The sequence below is a fragment of the Taeniopygia guttata genome, chromosome 5, assembly GCF_048771995.1.
Source record: "Taeniopygia guttata chromosome 5, bTaeGut7.mat, whole genome shotgun sequence".
NCBI lineage: Eukaryota > Metazoa > Chordata > Aves > Passeriformes > Estrildidae > Taeniopygia > Taeniopygia guttata.
The window spans coordinates 3,617,828-3,637,793 of NC_133030.1; the positions used below are offsets into that span (position 1 = coordinate 3,617,828).

The 19,966-nt window shown below is 37.1% G+C and overlaps 1 protein-coding gene across 1 annotated transcript in view; it reads right to left on the reverse strand.

Moving 5' to 3' along the window:
* CCDC73 (coiled-coil domain containing 73) overlaps nt 1-19,966 on the reverse strand; it is a 55,906-nt gene that overhangs the window by 1,609 nt on the left and 34,331 nt on the right. The window contains exons 12-18 of the mRNA XM_072929444.1: nt 17,448-17,552; nt 12,782-12,892; nt 11,127-11,258; nt 8,740-8,775; nt 7,051-7,219; nt 5,164-6,699; nt 2,349-2,482 (exon numbers count right to left, since the gene is read on the reverse strand). Coding sequence (XP_072785545.1) covers nt 2,349-2,482; nt 5,164-6,699; nt 7,051-7,219; nt 8,740-8,775; nt 11,127-11,258; nt 12,782-12,892; nt 17,448-17,552 — 2,223 coding nt within the window. The remainder of the gene's footprint in view (nt 1-2,348; nt 2,483-5,163; nt 6,700-7,050; nt 7,220-8,739; nt 8,776-11,126; nt 11,259-12,781; nt 12,893-17,447; nt 17,553-19,966) is intronic.

Consider the following 19,966-nt stretch of genomic DNA (forward strand, 5'->3'; position numbering starts at 1 on the left):
ACTGTATAGATTAGAAAGCAAACATCAGTAGTGTACGGTCTGTAATAGGTTGGCTTTTTTATGTTAAAGATCTTTTTGTTCTTATAATAGTTTCAATTACTCTTTGATATATTACTGTTAGCTACTTCATATCTGGCCAAATCAAAGACAGATGGCAACACAGTAGGGAAACAGGTTTTTTGCCTGATGAGCAAAAACATTGCATTTGAATGATGAGTTCTCCACCTGTAATCTGGGATTGTGTGACTCTTGGGGGAGCAGCACACAGCACCAGCCTGAGCAGGGTGCAGCACAGAGCCAATGCTGCAGGGGAGCTGCAAGGTGACCTCTCAGGCTCTGCTCCTGTGCTAGGGGACTCCTCTTGCATGGATCACAACAGGAGACTTTCCCCCTCTGCTCAATCAGTTTTTTAATATTAGGTAACTGTGCCCCAGCCAGCTCTAAGGCATTGTCTTTATCAGGCCTACCTTTATTTTAGCACATTAATTTTGTGCTAAAGCTTACCTTCATTAGTATACAAGCATTTCTTCAAGTTTGAAATATGAACAATAAAATTCATGCAAATCTTTCATTATTGCATTTGTAACAATGCAACATTTGTTGCTGCCATGCAGCTGAAGATACTGACACTTCAGGACAGTAATGACTGGCATCACCCTTTCAGTGAGGAAGTAACTGCTCCATTTGAGCAGTAAAAGTTTCAGCCTATTCTCTCGTTTTCCCCCAAGGTCTCAGCAACAAACAGATCATACTTGACTGCAAGCCACTAGTCAAAATCTCTATGGAATAGCATGTGGGGCTGAACCTGTCCTGCACTTGAAAATTGCATGTTTAAACTGAGCTGGAGGTGCTTATTCGTCCTTACTGTGGTACTTAAGCATGGACAGACTAATGTTTAAAACAGTTGTTAACATTTTTGCTAGAATTACAAGTGCATCTGTAGCATTTGTTAATAATTTTTATCCCTTTTTAGAGTACTGTGATTGAATGAGATTACCCAAATTGTAGAATGCTTAAGTCTGCTCTAGTTGCAATCATACATGTTAGTCAAAGCAAATGAAGTAGGAAGCAAAAAAGACTGTTGAGACCATTTTTAATCTCCCAACATCTTATTTATCTCGGTCATTAAAATGACAAGAAGTTAAGAACAGAAGGTATTAGAATGACACCAACACGGAAGGGAGGGAGTGCTCTGCGTTATTGCAGGCTGAGATTTTGTAGATTAAGGATTTGGAAAATCTAAGGTGAAACCAGCAAGGCACTGTTCTTGTCCATCTCTGCTTTTTCTTAGCTAGTACAGCAGGAGCTTTCGTTTGGAGGCGACAAAGCAGCTATAACCACAACCAGATAATGAAACAAACACAGCTTTGCTTCAGTTGCAGGTAACAGAGTGGAGTTCACTCAGCTCCTGGTTCCACCTCTGAGAAAAGGCACGAGAGACACAGTAAATACCACCACTGTGTTTGGTGAAAAATCCACCTCGGTGTCATTCACAAGTAGAGACAGGCTAGCAAAGTTGAGTAATTTAAAACATCGCTCTTGTGAATTTCAGGGAATGTGGATGCTGATGGCATCAAAACCTGATTATCTGCTGAAGTCAGCCAACTCTATCCCCTGAAACCACTGTACACCTCATCCAGAGACAGCCCTAACTACCTGAGAAATCCCTCTAGAACTTCTCAAAAGGAAAGGTCAACTGCAGCTGTGAATTACTGTATCACATTTGAATGATACATTCGACATTGAGTCAAATTCTCGTAAGCTGTTAAAGCTTCAGAGTCTTAACACAGATCTGAAAATGCAGTGATGAGTCATTGGGAAACAACAGGTTTTTACATGTTTGTGTAATGTTACCCTGCAAAATAACACTACTTTAAACAGGGCATCACATAACTACACTGTGTGTTAAATGGATAGGTTCTAATTCACAGATGTGCTGAATTTTTAGTCTTCCATGGATTCTTTTAAATTACATGGTCTCATCAAGTCATAGAGGAAACAAGGTTTTTATACTTTTATATACTACTACTTTCCTTTTTTTAAAAAAAATTTAACTTCTACTTTTACTGTAGGTGATGATTTTTATTAGGGTACACAATAGACTAGCCTCTTCTTCCCCTCCCAAACAGACTGGCTAGCATCTGTTTGATTCATATGCTGTGACTTTTTCCTGCTGTTTTCTATCAACCTTAATTGAGAAAAATGATGTCTTGTTGCCCTTTTGATATTATTTCGGAGATTGACTCAGCCTTGACTCAGCCTTAAAGTATCCAGATGGGTACAGTTGTACAAATATCTGTGGAATTAGCTCACTGAGGTCTGGTCTGCAATATTTTTAATTGACTTACGTGTTCTGTGGGAAAAGAAGAATCATAAAAAGCCTTTGCTGTAGCATTCCATTCTTCACTAGGCTCTCCCTGGGGCTCTCGGTGGATACTGGAGGTATTCAGAGTGTTGGCAGCTCTGTTCAAACTGCTAGAACCTGATTGACAAAAAGGAAATGGTAACAACTGCAATTTAGTCTCCAGGCACTAATTGTGAATGACTAAACTGGTTTACATCTGATCTTAAAAAATCAAATATTTTTGTTTTAAATCCCTGGATCTTTGTTGTAGGCTTTTGCCCTTCATTTTCTTCTTTCACATGCTTCATCTATTTTTTCTCTAAAGATGAGGTATATTTCTATTTTGATTAAAAGTGTTTTCTCTCATTTTCACATACTGAGTTAATGACAGAAAAGTGACTTATAGAAAGTGTATGTATTCTAAATATTCTAAATGAATATATTTTTTCAAATGCTATTACTTTAAACTCACTGTCTCATAACAATAATAAAATGCATAATTAATGTCATTATAACATGGTATTCCAGGGTGACTTGTAATAAAAGAAGACACGAATACAAAGCTTTTCAGACAAGCAAAAACATTTTAAATAAGGAGTTATTGTGTTAATGGCTCTATCTGATGTTTCAGGTGGTGAGCCCTACTAAAGGCAGGAAAGGCAGGTGAGTAGATTAATCACAGCCAGGTATAAGCCTCCAGTCCTTCAGAGGCTTTATGCAGCACCAGTAAATTCTGTTGCAATCAATATCAAGTTCCTTGCAAGCTGAAAATACAAGGATGCTTTCACAGTTCCTCACAGTGCAAACAGGAACTGTTTTGTCACTACACAGATGCCGGTGGATCACTGCATTACCACAGTAAAATCTTGTTTTGCTATGAAAATACATGTTACCTCATGGTTATGTAACCATTATTTCAGAATGCTGACATTTTCTCTTGGGAGGAAGAGGAAAATGGTTATAATGTTTTTTTTCTTTTTTAAGCATATGCCACGAAGATCTTTCTCATTCCCAGTTATTTCCTTCATTTACTGATGTGGAGTGTCTGCTCCCTGGGAACCAGCATATGAATAGTAAATAGCACTGTGCTTAGGCAGTAGAAGGAACTCCCTCAGCTAGATTTACTAAACTCTTTCACCAATTCTCTTCACCTCTAGATTTCTCATATGGCTAAATGGTTTGTGCTCCAGTCAGTCAAAAAAAAAGAATTTAAAATATAGGTACAGTGTCCACATGGATTCCACTGCAGGTTTGCCATCTGGGAAGAGATCTGCAGACAAAATGACACAAACCCTAAGCACAACAAACACTGGGAGCTGCAGTGACATGTAGGAGCCCTCACAGGGAGGTTCTCCTCTCTCCCAAGGAGGTGCAGCAGGCTCAGGGAGGGATCTATCTCAAACAGGCAGCATGAGGCACATCTGGGACGCAGACTAAGACCCTCAGCATGAAGGTTTGCTGGAATTCAAGGTCTGGTCACTAGGTAACTCAGTTGAGGGACTGTAGTTAGTTCCCTACCAATTCCTTTGGATGAATCTCTCAGAGTCACTTGGAGTTCCAGTACTTTGCATGCAGAAAGTTTCTGACAAGAAGAGGAGGAACTCACAGGGAAGAAATTTAGATAGCTCTGTCCTTACAGAAAAGATACATGCAGAACATCATGTAACTAGGCATTCATTTTATTGAAAAAGATAGCAAAATTCACATTATTAAAAGAAATAATGTGCCATCTGAGATCAGGATTCTGCTACCTTGCTACCACTACTGCTGTTTCAGGCACAAAGACATTTCTGAAATGGAAGTTCAAAAAATGTGCATCTGAACACAAATATCCATGGGCAGGAGATGACAGAGAGAAACAAAACTACCTATAGAGTTAAATTCATAACAGAGCAATGTAAAGAAACCAGACTGCTGGATTTCTGTCTGCCACTATCTACAAAACTAAAGATGGGAGTCCACTCTGCTCTTGGTATGTTCACGGGCCAAAGGTGAAAACCCTGCACCAACAAAAACTATAAACACAAAACACCCTGTCCTATGGATCCTGCTCTTCAGAAAACACCCAGGGCTTCAGTTTTGGGGTAATCTACCAGCTCATATTATTGCAAAACAAATCTAAAATACAGGTTTTCCACATCTCAGTAATGATTTAGAAACCCATGGAATAAAGTTTGTATTTGCTATTTTATATGTGCAAAATATTGCTCAAAAAATAATAACCAAGTGTCAATAGTAGGAGATTAAAATGCTCTTTGAACACCTCAAGCTCTTTGTTTTCCAGAGCCTGACAGAATATTAAGTGCTTTCACACACCCAACAAATTCGAATGGTTTTAATGGTCCATCTAAATTAGAGATGTACAATACAATAAATAGTAAATTTCTGTAAGACTCATTCAAAGAAGCAGCTACTGGTTCAAAATCTACCCTAATTTTGAAATCTACCCTAAAAATGAGAACACTGAATAATTTGCAAAAGCTACTCAATGCCTTTCAGATCCATGCAGAGCCCTGATACAATATGTTCTACATTAGGCTTAGAAATGCCTATCAAAATTCAGTTTGTAATTGCACTGCTGTTATTTCACAAAGGGAAATATGAGAAAAAAAAATACTTAATCAACTAAGTGATTGATAAGCTAACAAAAGCTGTTTAATTGCATTTATAACAAAAACAGAGCAATCTCACCTTTTATGATATAAGTAAAATATCAGGCTTACATTTTTCTACACTAAGCTTAGATACAAACATTTCACATTCTAATAATTTTTCTAAGCATTACATGGTTGAGAACATTAATGTTTATATTTTCTTACCTTGTCCTGTTTCTCCACTGTCCACATTTTCACTGAGATCTTGACTCTGTGTGTTTGAAATAATGTTTGTGTTTTCCACTAAGCATGGTAGTTTGTCTTTCAAAAGGGAAGGCTCCTTGGAAGCTGAAGTCCATGTCGCTTGACCTTTCATTTGATTTACTCTTGAACAAGAACTGAGAGCTAAAAAATTCAGGAATAGTGGAGTTTTCTCAGCTTTTTTATCTGAGGTTGAAAGATCAAAGGATGACCTTACACTTGTGTTTACTAAATTTCCAGATGTTCTCATGGGTAAAGAGCATGATTCTTTCAGGTGACCCTCAGCAAACTTTGTTCCTGGAACTGTACTACTCAGCGAGTCTTTTTTCTCTTTTAACAATGTGTTATTTGTTGAAGTATTAATCTCCAGGGAGTGTCCAGTTTTGATTGAGTGTATCTGAGTACCATTGTTAACATTTTTACGTGGAATTAGTTTATCTGTATGTGACCTATCTGCTGGGGGGGTTTTATGAGCAATTTCGAGACCATCAGCCTTTACTGGAGATTTGGCTTCAGCATTGGAAGTCCATGTGTTGGTAGCATTCCCTCTTTGTTTAGCACTTCCTTTTTCAGGTTGCTTGCTGTGCATGTCATCTGCACTTATTCCTCTCTCAGTTTCTGGGAGGCATAAATTAAAAGTACCTAAGAGAGACTTACTGTCTCTGCATTCTTTTGCAGCACCATCATCAGCACTTGTGTTATCACAACAAACAGTTGGTGGATGTTGAGCATCAGTTTCCAGAACACCAGTACTGTTCATGTTTCTGGTATTGTCATCATTTCTGCCTTCAGCATCTATGTGTGTCTGTTCCAGAGGAAGTTTATCTCTATGTAAACCACTCAGATTTAAGTTTTTTTCTGTTTTATGTAATCCACTGCCTAGAGAATTGTCACTATTCAGCAAGCTGCATTTTTGGTATTCTGCTAGAGAATTCTCTTTAGTGTAAGGTAGGATGCCAAAACTTAACTCCTTAGCTTGGTGGTTGTCTGTACTTCTGTCATGCAGAGCACTCTTCTCAGTGCAAAGAACAGCTCCAGACTCGTGTTTGGGTGCTTCAGGTGTGAAGCCACTTCTGTTGTGCTGTCTGGTGTCTGAGTTTGCATCTGCCTTGGCACAAGTCGATTCATCTGCACTATTGCACAGTTCTTCCTTGCTCGTGTCAGTCTCCTGACTTCTGTTTTTCCTGTCAGCACCTACAGTCTCAGCACTGTCCAAAAAGTCCTTCCTTGTTTGTGTGTGGTGTTCTGCCAAAGGCTCAGTGCTGTCCCATGGCTTTTGATCTGAATCTGCATTGTTTTCATCTGGTAACCTTCTGTGTGCTGTTCCTGCATCTTCTGCCTCTCTGCATCCAGTGACATGCATTTCTGAGGTGTGTCCTTGGGTAATTAAATCAGTATCTGTGCAGAGGGTGTTCCTGGGAGAAGCCTCCCTTTGTTTTACTTCACAAGGGCTAGCAACATTAATTTCATCCTTAAAACTGTTCTCAAGAACTTGTGACCCTGTAAGAGTGAGGGTGTTCTCTAGTTAGTGACTGACCCAGAGGTTATGTAATGCTTTATTTTTACAGCTTAGAATTTCCAAAGAGATGGACTCAGGATTGATATAAATAGTGATATCTTATATTACACACACAAGCCTGTCAAAAAGTTACTGAAGGTAAGTATTGCACTATGGTAACTTGCAAAATATTTATAAACTGAGAGAGCAGAGAATATATTAATCTTCTGTGGATTTTAGATATGACCATTTAATTCAGTATTTAAGCCCTGTCTTGTCATATACTGTATCTGAAAATATTTTTCCTTTCTTAACAATACTACTTATCTCTATTATCCATGGAAGGTTATTACTTTGTTCTATCTTTAATTCGTCAATGCTTGAAGACTGGTCCCTTGTGTTTTTTACTTCAGTTTCTTCTTCATTTCCACAATTACCATATTTTCTTATTACAGACTGCATAAACTCATGCTCTTTCTGAATAACCTGTATTTCACTGTCTTTTGAGTGTTCTTGACCACTCTATCATAGGAAAGAACAAAAGATTATAGGTATTTTAGCAATTTACTATAGTCACTGATTAGGCAAAAAGGTTCAGGACTGAGATTTAAAATTAATTTTACAATTATGATGGAAAACAAAGACCGGAAGCATAAAAAGTAAATGTAAATAAAGGAAAAGAAAAAAAGCAGACTAATACCCTAGAAGACAGGAAAGAAATCAGGTCCTGCTATATGACAGTCAGCAAAGTTATTCATTTGACATTTCAGAATTCCTCAGTGAAAGGAATTTGTGTTGTACTTGTGGTGACTGGATCACTCCCTCTTTCTGCTAGCCCACTCAGTGACCTGCTCAGTAATTCCATATGCAAAAATCCTGCATCATTGCTGCTTACACCCAAACACATAAACAACATGTGCACAAAAACAACACATGCATATATGAATAACATTTTTTTTCTAGCAAACTACCCAGGACTTTTAACTTTATTTCACAGGCAAATAAGGTTTCTGAATTTACAATCCCTGACATTTAGTTCCTCATTCCCTCCCAAATATCTAGTTTAACTTGAATTTGAGTCAAATTCAACAAGAATAGAAGCCTGAAAGATTTGTCTACTTAAAGTCTACATCACTGGTCAGTTACTACTGCGTCTGTATTTGTGTTCAGTTTTGAAAGCTGCAGTCAATGAAGTTCTGTGGAAACTAGGGCCTGAATAGTGAAGATAATAAAATCCCACCAAAATAAAAGCAAAAGGAGATGCATCCTTTATCATCATCAGCTGTTTGGCAGCTGAAGACAGGAGCACGTGCTGACTCTTGCCCTAAAGATAGGATATAAAAGTAGGCAGATGTGGGAGGGAGCTTAGTCCATTAAAGATGTGGGAAAAAGCTGAAGATACTTGGGTGACTGGAGGTGTTGCAGAAGGAAGGCTGGGATGTGGGAGGGAGTTACAAGAGTTGTGCTTGGGCACTGGCTGTGTGGGGAGGACAGAGAATATTGCAGAGTGGAGGGAGGCACAAAGACAGCACTGCTAAAAAATGGGGTAGTTGCAATGCTGGCAGAGTAGGGGATGTAGAACACAATTCTGCCAGGAACAGTTTCCTACAGATCACAGGAACATCCTGATGCTCCCAGCCTTGCTGGACTGGGGGAGGGAGGAGTCACAGTAAATAGAGAAGGGTCCTAAAATCATTTTCCTCCACCCTCAATTTGAAGTTTCAGTTGAAATCTCTTTCTCTTTTCCTCATGTTTTATCATTGTCATCAACCCTGTCACACCTGGAAACTGTTACATTGCATTTTTTTTTCTTTTCTAGGTATTTAATTAATTTTGCTTCTTTACTCTATGTAGCTCTGGCATCACATTTTCAAGTGTTTTGAATACATATAGTAGAAATTTCCTTTTCCCTTAATGAAATCTGTAATTATCTTACAACCTCTTGTTTCTAGGAGCTCTTTCTTCAGAAAGAAACACCACTCTATAACTGTGTATATTACTTTTTTGTACATTAATAAGACAGCCACTGCAGTTGAACTTACCACATTTGTTGGTGTGGGCTGAGCTGGTGACTGCATCTGAAACAAATAGGACAAAGTGTTCATAGAAAGGCAGAAAGGTTTCATGTTTCCTTTCCAGGTTTTCAAATGGGTTGAAGAAAGCTGCTTTTCAATAAATTCAAAAGGCTGTTTAGCCCTTAAAAATGTGTCCAAGATGGGTGACTAACATTCCTAAATAACAAAACTTTTAAACTTGGATTTTAATTTTTTGCCTGTGATTTAATAAAATCTAACTAAGAAACACATATATCCCTAAATATCCTTTCCCTCAACAGACTATTTCATAGTATGAAATTCAAACCCTTCTAAAAACCAGATCTCCCTGTACATCCACCCACAAAAGAATTACAGCAAGCCATTGCTGGGTGTAACCCTATTCTCTACTGGTACACAGCTGAATTACAAACTATATCAAACTAAAGGTGAAGCATGGTATGGTTAAACTAAATTGCAATCCAAGTCTGTAATGAGATCTGACATTGTACCTTTACTTTAAAAATGTCTTTTGTTTAATTACTATTCCAGAGGTGATCAGTGTGAAGAAGTTTAAGTACATTCTGAATTTCATATCCCACAAATAAACACAGGGATTTCAGATTGCTTGGGTGTAAAAATAAGTATAAGCATATTTCCTTAGAACACTTTGAACCATAGTCACGATCTAAATCCTAGCCAACACCTTTCCCTTTTATGTGTCACTAGATGTTCACTCATTACTGATACAAGGTGAAATTGCACAAATCAGAATAATCAATATGATCTGCTGCAGCTTCAGTTTCTTGGCAGTGTTCCACTCAGTCCAACCTGCCTAGCTTTGAAAATCTAATGACTGTACAACACAAAGTGGTGTGGCAATTTGCCATAAGATAGTGTAAGATGTATATTTGGAAGACATCCGACTACTTTTGCATTTATGAGCATATGCTTGAAGCTTTTCTGCTTTCAGACCCATGGGGTTACCTTAGTAAGCACCAATACTGTTTATCATGAATGCCTAATCACTTTGATTTTGCATCCTAAACAAAATCGATATTCCATTTCCATTCAAGGAAACAGTGATTTTTAAGGTATATACACAATTTGCATTATTCCTTTTAGAGTTCAGCTTTGGCACAATGAGTAATCATGTCATGTCTAATTTCTCTCCCATTATTAAGCCCATACCACAGCCTTGTATATGTTTGTGTGTGAGCTATAAACATACATATGTACGTGCATTGAAAAGAAATTGATTTTACATTCTTCTAAATCCTAAAATATTTTACTGCTTGTCATTTTACTGACAATTCATGGACTAGTTATAAAATAGTTACCTGTCTTTACAGTCCTAATGTCTTCCTATTTTTTTAAAATAAAAACAAGACTGTATACATGAAAAATGAGTTTTCCATTCTTTGAAGGATAGATCATTACTTGTTTGTAAAAGTTAATGGAAAATACTCAACAGAACAACAGAAACAGAGAAGGTTTCTTATGGCTTCTGACTCTGCCCAATTTTTTCAATCCTATAGAGGACTGGAATACAAATTTGCAATCCAATTTGATCACGGGATAACACAGAGCTGCAGGGAATAAAACAGAGGGATCTGTTATATCTATATGTATAGCTGCGGAACAGAGCTGCTATGTGTTCTTCTTCTAGTTCCAAAAGCCCATCTTTGTGTGCTTAACCACTTGTTGACTTCCCATATGTGCCCTGCATCTAGAACTGAACATGGGTTTGGTTCACCCAACAATCCAAGCTCAATTCTAGTTCAGCCTGCGCTGCATAAACGTCCTTTACCCCCTGCATTCACCACCTGATGAGCTCGCTGTGCCTTTAATGACTCCTAAACATGCTATGTGATATAAAGGTTTGTGTTTCTTAAACTAAAACTGAAGCACTTAGATAACCTGTGTATTGATAAAAACAACCTTCTGATCTGTCCCATGTTACAGATTTTATAGGAGCTGAAATTAGTTCCTCTGAGTAAAAGTGGACCTGCTTCCACGCTTCCAGGGAACTTACACACATGTGAAGTTAATTGGATCTGCCCCAGTATTTGAGAAATACCCACAGAAAATATGTCTGTGATATAGGGTTTAGTAAAGATAGGTGGCTTAAGTTAACTGCTGTCTGTTAGGCAAAAATTTATTAATGAAGTACTGTCTCAGGTTTCTGTGATATAAACACCTCTCTTGATAAAAGGAGAACATTCTGTGGGTACAGGAAGTTTCAAGGATACTTAAGGCCATTGTCACATAAATTTTTAGGTTAAGCCATGTCAAAGGAGGATCAGTGGACATGACAAACAAGATTAGAAAAACTGTCATATCTTTAGCTCTCTGGCATTTTTACAAGACACACTGCAGCTAGTAAAGACACTTACCTGCAGATTTTCCACTTGCTCAGAATGCTGATTTCCTGGAGGAGGATGATAATCTTCAAGATGTCTATGAAGTCCTTTAAGGGAATTCAGCTCATTTTTAATACTGTGTATTTCTCTTCTCATGTTTTCCTCCTGTAATAATTGCAAGTACACAGAGCACACCAACATTTTACTGCATGTTCAAATAGGTAAACCAGCGTTTTTCAAAGGTATGAACAGCTCAGCAAATGAAACTTCATTCTTAAAAGAAAGTATGCTAAGGAATTTCTTTGTACAAAGTAACTGAGCTCTTTTATTCAAACCAAAATTTTTACTACATTTCCATTACAGATTATAGCTTTTATTAACTGGTTTGGGATTTTTTTTTTTCACCATTTACTGCTAGTAGCAATGCTCCAAAAAAAGTGAGATTGTATTTGTAGCTTTCTTCCTTTTTGGCTCCAAGATAAATGTAATATTCAAAACTCATTCTCTACCTACATTGTCAAGAAACCACAACAGCAAATCATTTGCTTAGCCCTTTACTTCTGTAAATAGCCTCAAGTACCCAATGCTCCCTCAGAAAATATGTAACAATTAAATTTTTGTATTTAGAACTAACAGAATGGTCCAAACTACAATCTGTAAAAATAATCTAAGGGCAATTTTACAGGAATATCTTCACTTAATTTACAAAGATTTCCAGACCAGTGTTAATTTTATCCTTGATGATTTACTTTAGGAGACAAAATTTCTAGTTATCCATAGCAGAAATATGAAAAGGAATAACAATTATCTTCTACAGAACAGATGCAAATGTTCCTGAGAATTAAGCAGGGCAATTTCCCATGTCTATAGAGAAAATTGTGGTATAAAATTCTCCAAGGACTCAGGGAAATCAAATTTCAGGGAACTGAGCATCAGAACAGCTCAGATATTTTGTGATCTCATGGTTGCAGTCATGCCCATAGTGGCTACACTCAAAGGAGTGAGCCTTAGACAACAGGATTACAAGGACAACTTTGCATTATTTCCCCACAGCTTCCCTGGAAATCTATCTACCAAAATCAAAACCATTCTGGCAGCAAGTGCCAAGCACACAGAAATAAAAAAGACAGACTATTAAACAAATGCTGCTAAGAGTCTGGTTTCCACACATTAAGCAGATCTTGTCTTATTGAAGTGGTATTAATCTTTCCTATATCTAAACATGCATTTATTACTGCAGACAATTTTTACAGCTACAATATTTTGCTAATTGTTTTGGATTAAATAATTACTGAAGTATTCTTTAAAAGTAATGAGGTAATGGAAAGAATGTCAAATATAGAAGACAAACTATTGTTTAGGTGTCCATCCACAGAGGTGAATTCACTAGGGGGACACAGCAGACACACACCTTTTCTTACCCCCTTTCACCCTCAGTCTACACTGAAGAATTCCTTTAAAATCGGAACTGCAGGAAGAGCACTGACCTTTTAGAGCACACAAGTTAACCTAAATCTACCTTGAAAAAATATTCATTTCTAGAAGTGTCTGTATTACTGGAAAAGAAATTAGTTGTTTTTATTGCATTATTTCTGCTATATTTTCTTGGCTTTTAGTGATTACCTGAAATGCTTGACAACTATTCCAAAAAACTTTTAATACTAAAGCACTTAATTTAATAAACCTACATCATTTTTCCAAGTTCTTAGTGCCTTTTCGTGCTCATTCTGAAGATTAAGGAACTTTTCTTCATTTTCCTTTGCCTTCTCCCTTTGCAGCTCATTATCTCTTTCAAGGGCCTGCAATAAAATTAATTATCCAAAAAATAATCAATACCACATTAATGAATTTTGATGTGTTTTATGTTGCTTGGACCTTTGCTTCTAACATGCTGCAAGAGCCATACAGATCAGTGGTAATGTGCTATCTCAACAATAATTTTCATAAATTAACAGAAAGGTGCTTATAGTTTAGCTAACAGGAAACAGGGGGAGGTTATGAAAAAAGAAATGGCTATAAAAGGGTATAAAAACACTTGCCATTATTCAGTTTCACTGCATAAGTTTTAATGCGCTGAAAAAGTAATATAAAGTCCAGAGATGAGAGATATGAAATGTAGCATAATCCAGAGCCACTGTACTTAAAGAAAAAGCTTCTGTATACTGACAGGAAAAAATTATTTTTATAATCAGTTTTTCTGTCCTAAATTGTTCATTATAAACTATTCAGTCTTTACATTCTAAAACATACCTACTGCAATATGAAGTATGTATCTGATTATGCTTTAATTTATTTTTATTAGGTCACTGAAATAGGAGTGTATTGAAATAACAGTAATATTAAGTTTATACCACCATAACTGTACTGGCAACAGTTTTGGGTTAACTCTTTCATCTTTCCTATGCTAAATTAAAGGAGTCTTGTGTAGATCAGCGGCAACTTCACACATGTATCAGGTACTCTTGGAATTCATCCTATCATATTTTTATAGCAAACAATATGGAAGATAAGAGTCACTGCATTCCACTGCCTGCTATATAGATGACACAAATATATTTGATAATGTAAGCATAACTTTAATGTATGAGCTATATGACCAGATACATATTTATGATTCTGCTGAGTGTCTTTGAAAGTCCACTTGAAAAATGTTATGGAGGCAATACTCAAATTCCTTTTTACTAAATCTTTTAACCAAAAATGAGTCCACTTTTTGATTCAGTTAGCATCAATTTTAAAATGTCTATGTTAATTTAGCTAAACTATTAAAAAAATTATATTTTACAGGTACTAATACTAGGAAAATTCAAACCACCCTGCACTTTTGTACACATGGGAAAAGTTGTGCATAAGAATATAATGGATCTTCTTTGACAGATTATGTATTTCCAAAAATGGGACAATTCAGCAATACATTGTCTGAATAATCCCACTCTGATATAGCCTTTTTCACGCAGTTGTATAAACCAGGAGTGCAAGACCTCCTCTCTTTGATGAACCTGCTCTTAGCTCCAAGGATGCTTTTACTTGCACCTGAAATGCAACTCCTCAGTGATGGATGAGTATAGTTACTCACAGCATAGCTCTTAGGGCAAAGTCTCAGAAGTAACAGATGTGTGGAACTGATCACATGTTAAAGCCAGTTGTACAGGCAGGGGGATACCTGAATTCCTTGCATTCTCAAGTATTCTGTCATCTCTTCACAATTTTTTTTTTAAAGTTATATATTCATCTCCCTATTCTTTAAGTTCAATCTGATGTTTTAAAAAATACAAAAAATGCAAAATAAGAAGCTAATATTGTCTCATTTCTTGGAATATCATGGTAATTGTATCAAACTGAAAAAAAAAGGTCTATTTACATCAGTTTAAGTAATGAAGGTTGAACCAAGAGCCTCTTATTGGTTATCCATGCCTTATAACACTCATTTCATCTAAAGTATTTATGCCTGAAGTTACCCTTGAGGACTGCACTGAAGCTTTGATGACCAGTAGTGGTTTGTGCTGTAGTTAGAACAATCAAAAACAGTAATACCTTCCCAATGTCTGATATAAACAGACCAAATCAGAGCAGGCTCTCATCAGAACTAGCATAATTGCAACCAGAAATCAATTTTTGGCCTGCACAGGCTGCAAAACAGAGATTTGTCCTCCATTCATACCTTAACAAGAAGAAAATAAGCCATACTTGTAGACTTTTATGTGCAGTCTTCAAAGAGAAGATTCACAGATACCATTTACTGTTTTAACTGGAGCTTTAAGGCATACTATAAACTTTATCTGAGAGGGGAAACAATAGCTCAGAAGTGCTATGAAAAAAAGCACTTTAAAATACACTTGCTATTCAATAGTCCTGAATGAAAAAAAGCACTTTAAAATACACTTGCTATTCAATAGTCCTGACACAAAGGACTAAAGGCTTCCTGTATTATGAAAGTCATCATCAGTAGGTTATGTATTATCTCCAGCCTCTGTTTTAATCTACAAGGCAATTCTAATTATCTTTAAAAATAAAAATAAAAAGCACATTACCTTCCGACTTTAACAAAAACCAGGATTGTATGAATAGCAAGTAATCCCGCTGTTTCACTGGACCCAATATACAAATAAGAGAAGCTACAGAAAATCATGCCACCTTAGGCAATTCTAGAGCCAAAGGGTTTCTCAGTTAATATTTGTAAAACTGTTGCAGATGCTTGAATTCCTAAGGAGATTTTAGCCACTTTCTGATGGAGAGCATAGCTTACCTTCAACCTTACTTGTTTCATCAAAATACCGAAGTCCTTTGTCTATATTATAGCAGAAGGCAAACTACTTACCCCTGTTAAGAGTAAAGTCTTAGGGGAAGTGAATAATTCCAAATTAGCATAGCATCATTCATTGAGAAACAAAAGTATACATCCACACTGGAAGTTCAATTTGAAATTAACTGAACTCCTAGTTCAAAACCTTGGCTTCAAAGAGTGGAACAGCTGTGGTTATGTCTGGGCAAACAATAGATAATAATTTTTAATAGTCCAGTCAGTGGTTGTACCTGAACTCTGCATGAAACCTCTGATGGGAATGGATATGACCTAATCTTCAGTGCACTAACTGCTATTGAAATGTGGAATCTGAACTGTTCTGAGCTGCTTTGACAGGCTGAAAGTGTGTCCTAGAGTGACTTTATGATGCTTGTGTCCTCAGTCGTCCGTTCTGTTTATGCAGGACATTAAGTTCTGCAACTTTAAGACTGGTTCTGAGAGTGAAGGGGGAGAGAAGCAGCACACAGGTTGTTTGCAGAAACTGCATTTGCTTTCCTGCATCCTTCTCACCCACTTGGAACCCCGCTTACTGAGAATTTCACACTTTCTGTGCTGACATGCACTGACACCCAAGAGAACTCTGCATTTGACCTGAGGCTGTGGAGAAGGTTTCCAAAATGGAATGATAGAACTGGGATTGTGGGTGTGGAGTTTGAATTGAGATGTGTAATGTCACAGGGTGGAAAACTTAAGAGTTTAAGGTTTTAGAATATAATAATATATATAAGGCAAGATGGAGGTTCTAGGGCAGTGGCTGGTCCTTCTTCTTCACCTTTTTCTTGGGTGGTTTTATGCAAATGGATAAGAAGTCTGCATTGTGGGCCACGGGTGGTTGGTTATTGGGTTAAAAGTAAAAATAATTTAGGTGCCATTTCTTAATTGGACAGTTTATCCTTAAAAGGCCTTGCAGAGAGGGAGATACAGCTCCATTTTTAGTTTGTTAGAGTGAAGGGCTGTAGAACTCAGGGTTGGTGAGACTGTAGAATAAGAACTAATAAACATCTGAGTCCCAACAAGAAATACTGTCTTGTGCATTTAATCCTGACCTTGGCAGAAAAAAGAAGCAAAGAATCTGCACCCTCTGTGTTGTCTGCAGCATGGACAACAGAACAGAACTCTCCTTTGCTTTTAATTAGTTGGGTTTGTTGAGTTAGCTGAAACCAGAAGTTATTTGGAACTGTTCAGCTATTGTTCAGTCCAGTAACACCAGGACTACTGTCTGGGGCACCACAAGCTACACTGCAGACACCAGACTCAACCCCAGAGAGACTGAGGAAAAACTGAAGACACACCCACAAAAATACTCTGAACTACAGAAAGACTTTTTGAATTTGCCATCTCTTCAGAACAATGAGAAGTTTCATTGTTTAGTATTATTCATTTTTCCTGTTTGTGAGTACTTTGCTTGTTAAATAAACAATTTTTTTCCACTTTTCTCACAGGAAACTTATGTCTCCTAAACTGGTGGGAGGAGAGGCTGCTTAAATTTGCTTCTAAAGGGACCACTTCAAAAGTTTCTTCCTGAAATTTGTCCTAAACCAAGACAAAGGGGAACTGAGGAATGCTGCAACTCCACACTTTTCAGTGTGACTACTTCCCATCTCTAGCATAAATATGATGCCAGAAAACACAGCAAGAAAGGGCTAAAGATAATGCTTTTTCTTAGGCCCTCTGCTTTAGTAAAACTGAGGACAAGATCCAGCTATGAATGAAGATCTGAAATTTTAAATGTTGCCCAGAAATGTGTATTTATATGAAAATTACAAGAAACAAAAGTCATAAAATAATTTTATTTCAGTATTTGCAAGCAACTCTGTTCTGATTTTGCCCTCTAGAAATGGCTGCTAAGAATGGCAACCATGATTTACTTTAGGGAGAGAAGAGGGAAAGCACAGCCTGTGCTTCAAGGTTTGTGCTGACAGTTAAGGAGCTGAGGGAGCAATGGAAGTGAGGTCAAAAGTTCTGAAAGGCACACAGATGTCTTTAACAGCCCTGGACTTAAAAAATACATAACAGATAATAACAGCTTGTCTAATCAAGAAAAATCTGACCTGATAGTCTTCTTTCAGTGCATTTAATTCACTTTCCATTCTAACATTCGTTTGGGTTATTCGTTGAAGCAGCTCCTGCACACACTGTAGAGAGCTGAGAATTTCCTTAGTAATACAAACAGAATAGAATATATTGAGCAAGATTTTGTTTCTGGCGTTTAAACATTAGATAATTTATGCTTTTATAGTAATTTTTTTTTTGTCAGTTCTTTTTTTTCTGTCAGTTTTTACAAAATCATGTGTGTAAAAAAAGGTACTCCAACCTCAACACTACCGAACACTTGTAGGGAGAAATCAGAACAACGCCCATTTTTCTGGTCTTTTACCTTGGAGAAGTTAACATTACTATAAACTATTATAACATTCTTTTTCAGAGAATTTTCCTATAATTAAAATTAAATCCTCTCAATCTTTATACATTCTTCAGTGCAAATCTGGATAAAATATATCTAGTCCAACCCTCCTGTGATTTTTATTCAGGACAAACAGAATAAATTTGTCTTACCATATCACAGGTCTGAAAAATATAGAAAAACCAAAAGAAATTATTCCATAAATGGATCACCCTAACATGAAATTATTCTGTGTCTCCTGAATTAAATCCTAATACATGTGAACTACCACCCGTTACCTTTGTATCATATGGTGCAGCTATATCATGTCAGGGTCTGAACTTTGGTGGTACCCTCCTCAAGGCTGTATTGTTACTTCATGAAGGGGAAGTTGTAAAAAAAGAGACACCCAAAGGGAGCTGATTTGAGTTGATGAAGGTGCCATGGGTGCTGCAATGAAGTGTGTTGCAGTCTGCTGGCAACTGAGCCATGTTTTATTGAACACTACAAAACACATTTCCAAAGCTTGAAAGACAGAGTGAATGACCCAGACAAGCCAATTATCACCCCCTCAAGACCACTAACAGCAGTTACTAAAAGAAGATATGCACAGAAAAAACCCTGAGTTTTAGGCAGAAAGGAATCTTAGATGTACTCAGTTGCCTCAAAATACAATGATAGGAACATATTATTAAAGTATATTGACATACTTGCAAAGTCTTTTCAAATTATTCTAGTTTTGGTTCTACTGTGTAAAAAGATACTGCTATTTAATAAAAATAAAATCAATATTTTCGTGTACTCTCATTCCTTTTCATGCATGTATAAATAATATTTTTTTCACTGAAGGTTAATTTATTTTTAGTTCAATTTTACATCCAGAAGACTGAACTGAAGAGCTGTGGAATGGCTTTGCCAGTGTCACCCAACAGGTCAGTAGCAGAGTTGGCCACATCTTTTAAATCTAGGACAGTTTTCTCTCAAATAGACCAGACTGCTTCTCTCACACAGTTTAGAACAAATCAGCTGTAATTTAGATGGTACTTCTAGCCTAAGACTAAGAACCACTGAAGACAGCATTTCAGGTGAATTCAAGGTGAATTATGAGTGCTCCACAGCACAGAAATCCATGTCTTCAAACCCAAGCACTTGGAGGAAACATGAAGCTCATCTCTACATTAGAGCCCTCTCCAGACAGTACCAAACCCCTCCATGTGTTCAAACTAACCTACCAAACAAACCCTAGGAATTCACACAGAACAAGAGAGAGATGCAAACCAGAATCCTTCTCTTAGATAACACAGCAAATATGCTCCAGGAATTATGCTCCATTCATCTACACAGAAATCCCTTTAGTGCATTCAGGGCTGGGAGAGTAATGAGGCCTGAGTAAGTCTCTCATTTTTTTCCATGTTTTTATTGGCAAGTATTTTTTAAAAGCAAGCTCAAAAATGAAAGCAGATTTTTATAAATTGGAAGAGTGCTGCTGGATGAGTGCTCTATGGCCATGCCAGCAAGACTCTGCTTTTGTCTCTCCCTGGCACCAAGAATGACACACTTCTCTGACCTGTGCCCTTTTCTGAACTGTAGAGTGAAAGTTCTGTCACTGTTCAAGAAAAGGAAAAAAACTCGTTCATGGTTAAGGTTCTGCAAAGCAGTGTCTTATATTGTTATTACAGGGAACAAAAATTTTTTTGATACTTGACTCCGTAGCCTTTTTCTAAAAAGGATTTTCCCTGGAATATACCTGAGTTAGCAAGAGACGACAGTCCTACCTCTGTTCAGGGATGTAAAGGTGTTGCTTAATAGTCTAAATGGAACATCATTTCCTTCGTGTACCATTGACACATTATTCCCATTTCACCTGGTTTCAGTACCAGCAATGTTAGAACAAACTGTTGGAAACCAGAAAGCAGAACAGCATTTTATGCCAGCATTACTGCTTATTTATACTGAACCCACATGTAGCCAAGTGTTTCATGGGAATACCAAATTTCTCCCATCTGTACTCAAAGTCAAAATGTAAGACTTGGAATAGAGTGTCAAATAATGGACCTTGTTCTGGTAATACTTTTTCTAAAAAGTGAGCAGAAGACACCGCTTAGGCCAGTATTGAAATATTTCTGAAGTGTAAACAAGTGAAATTAACTAGTTTTTGTAACTCAGTATAATAAGAAACCTAAGTAC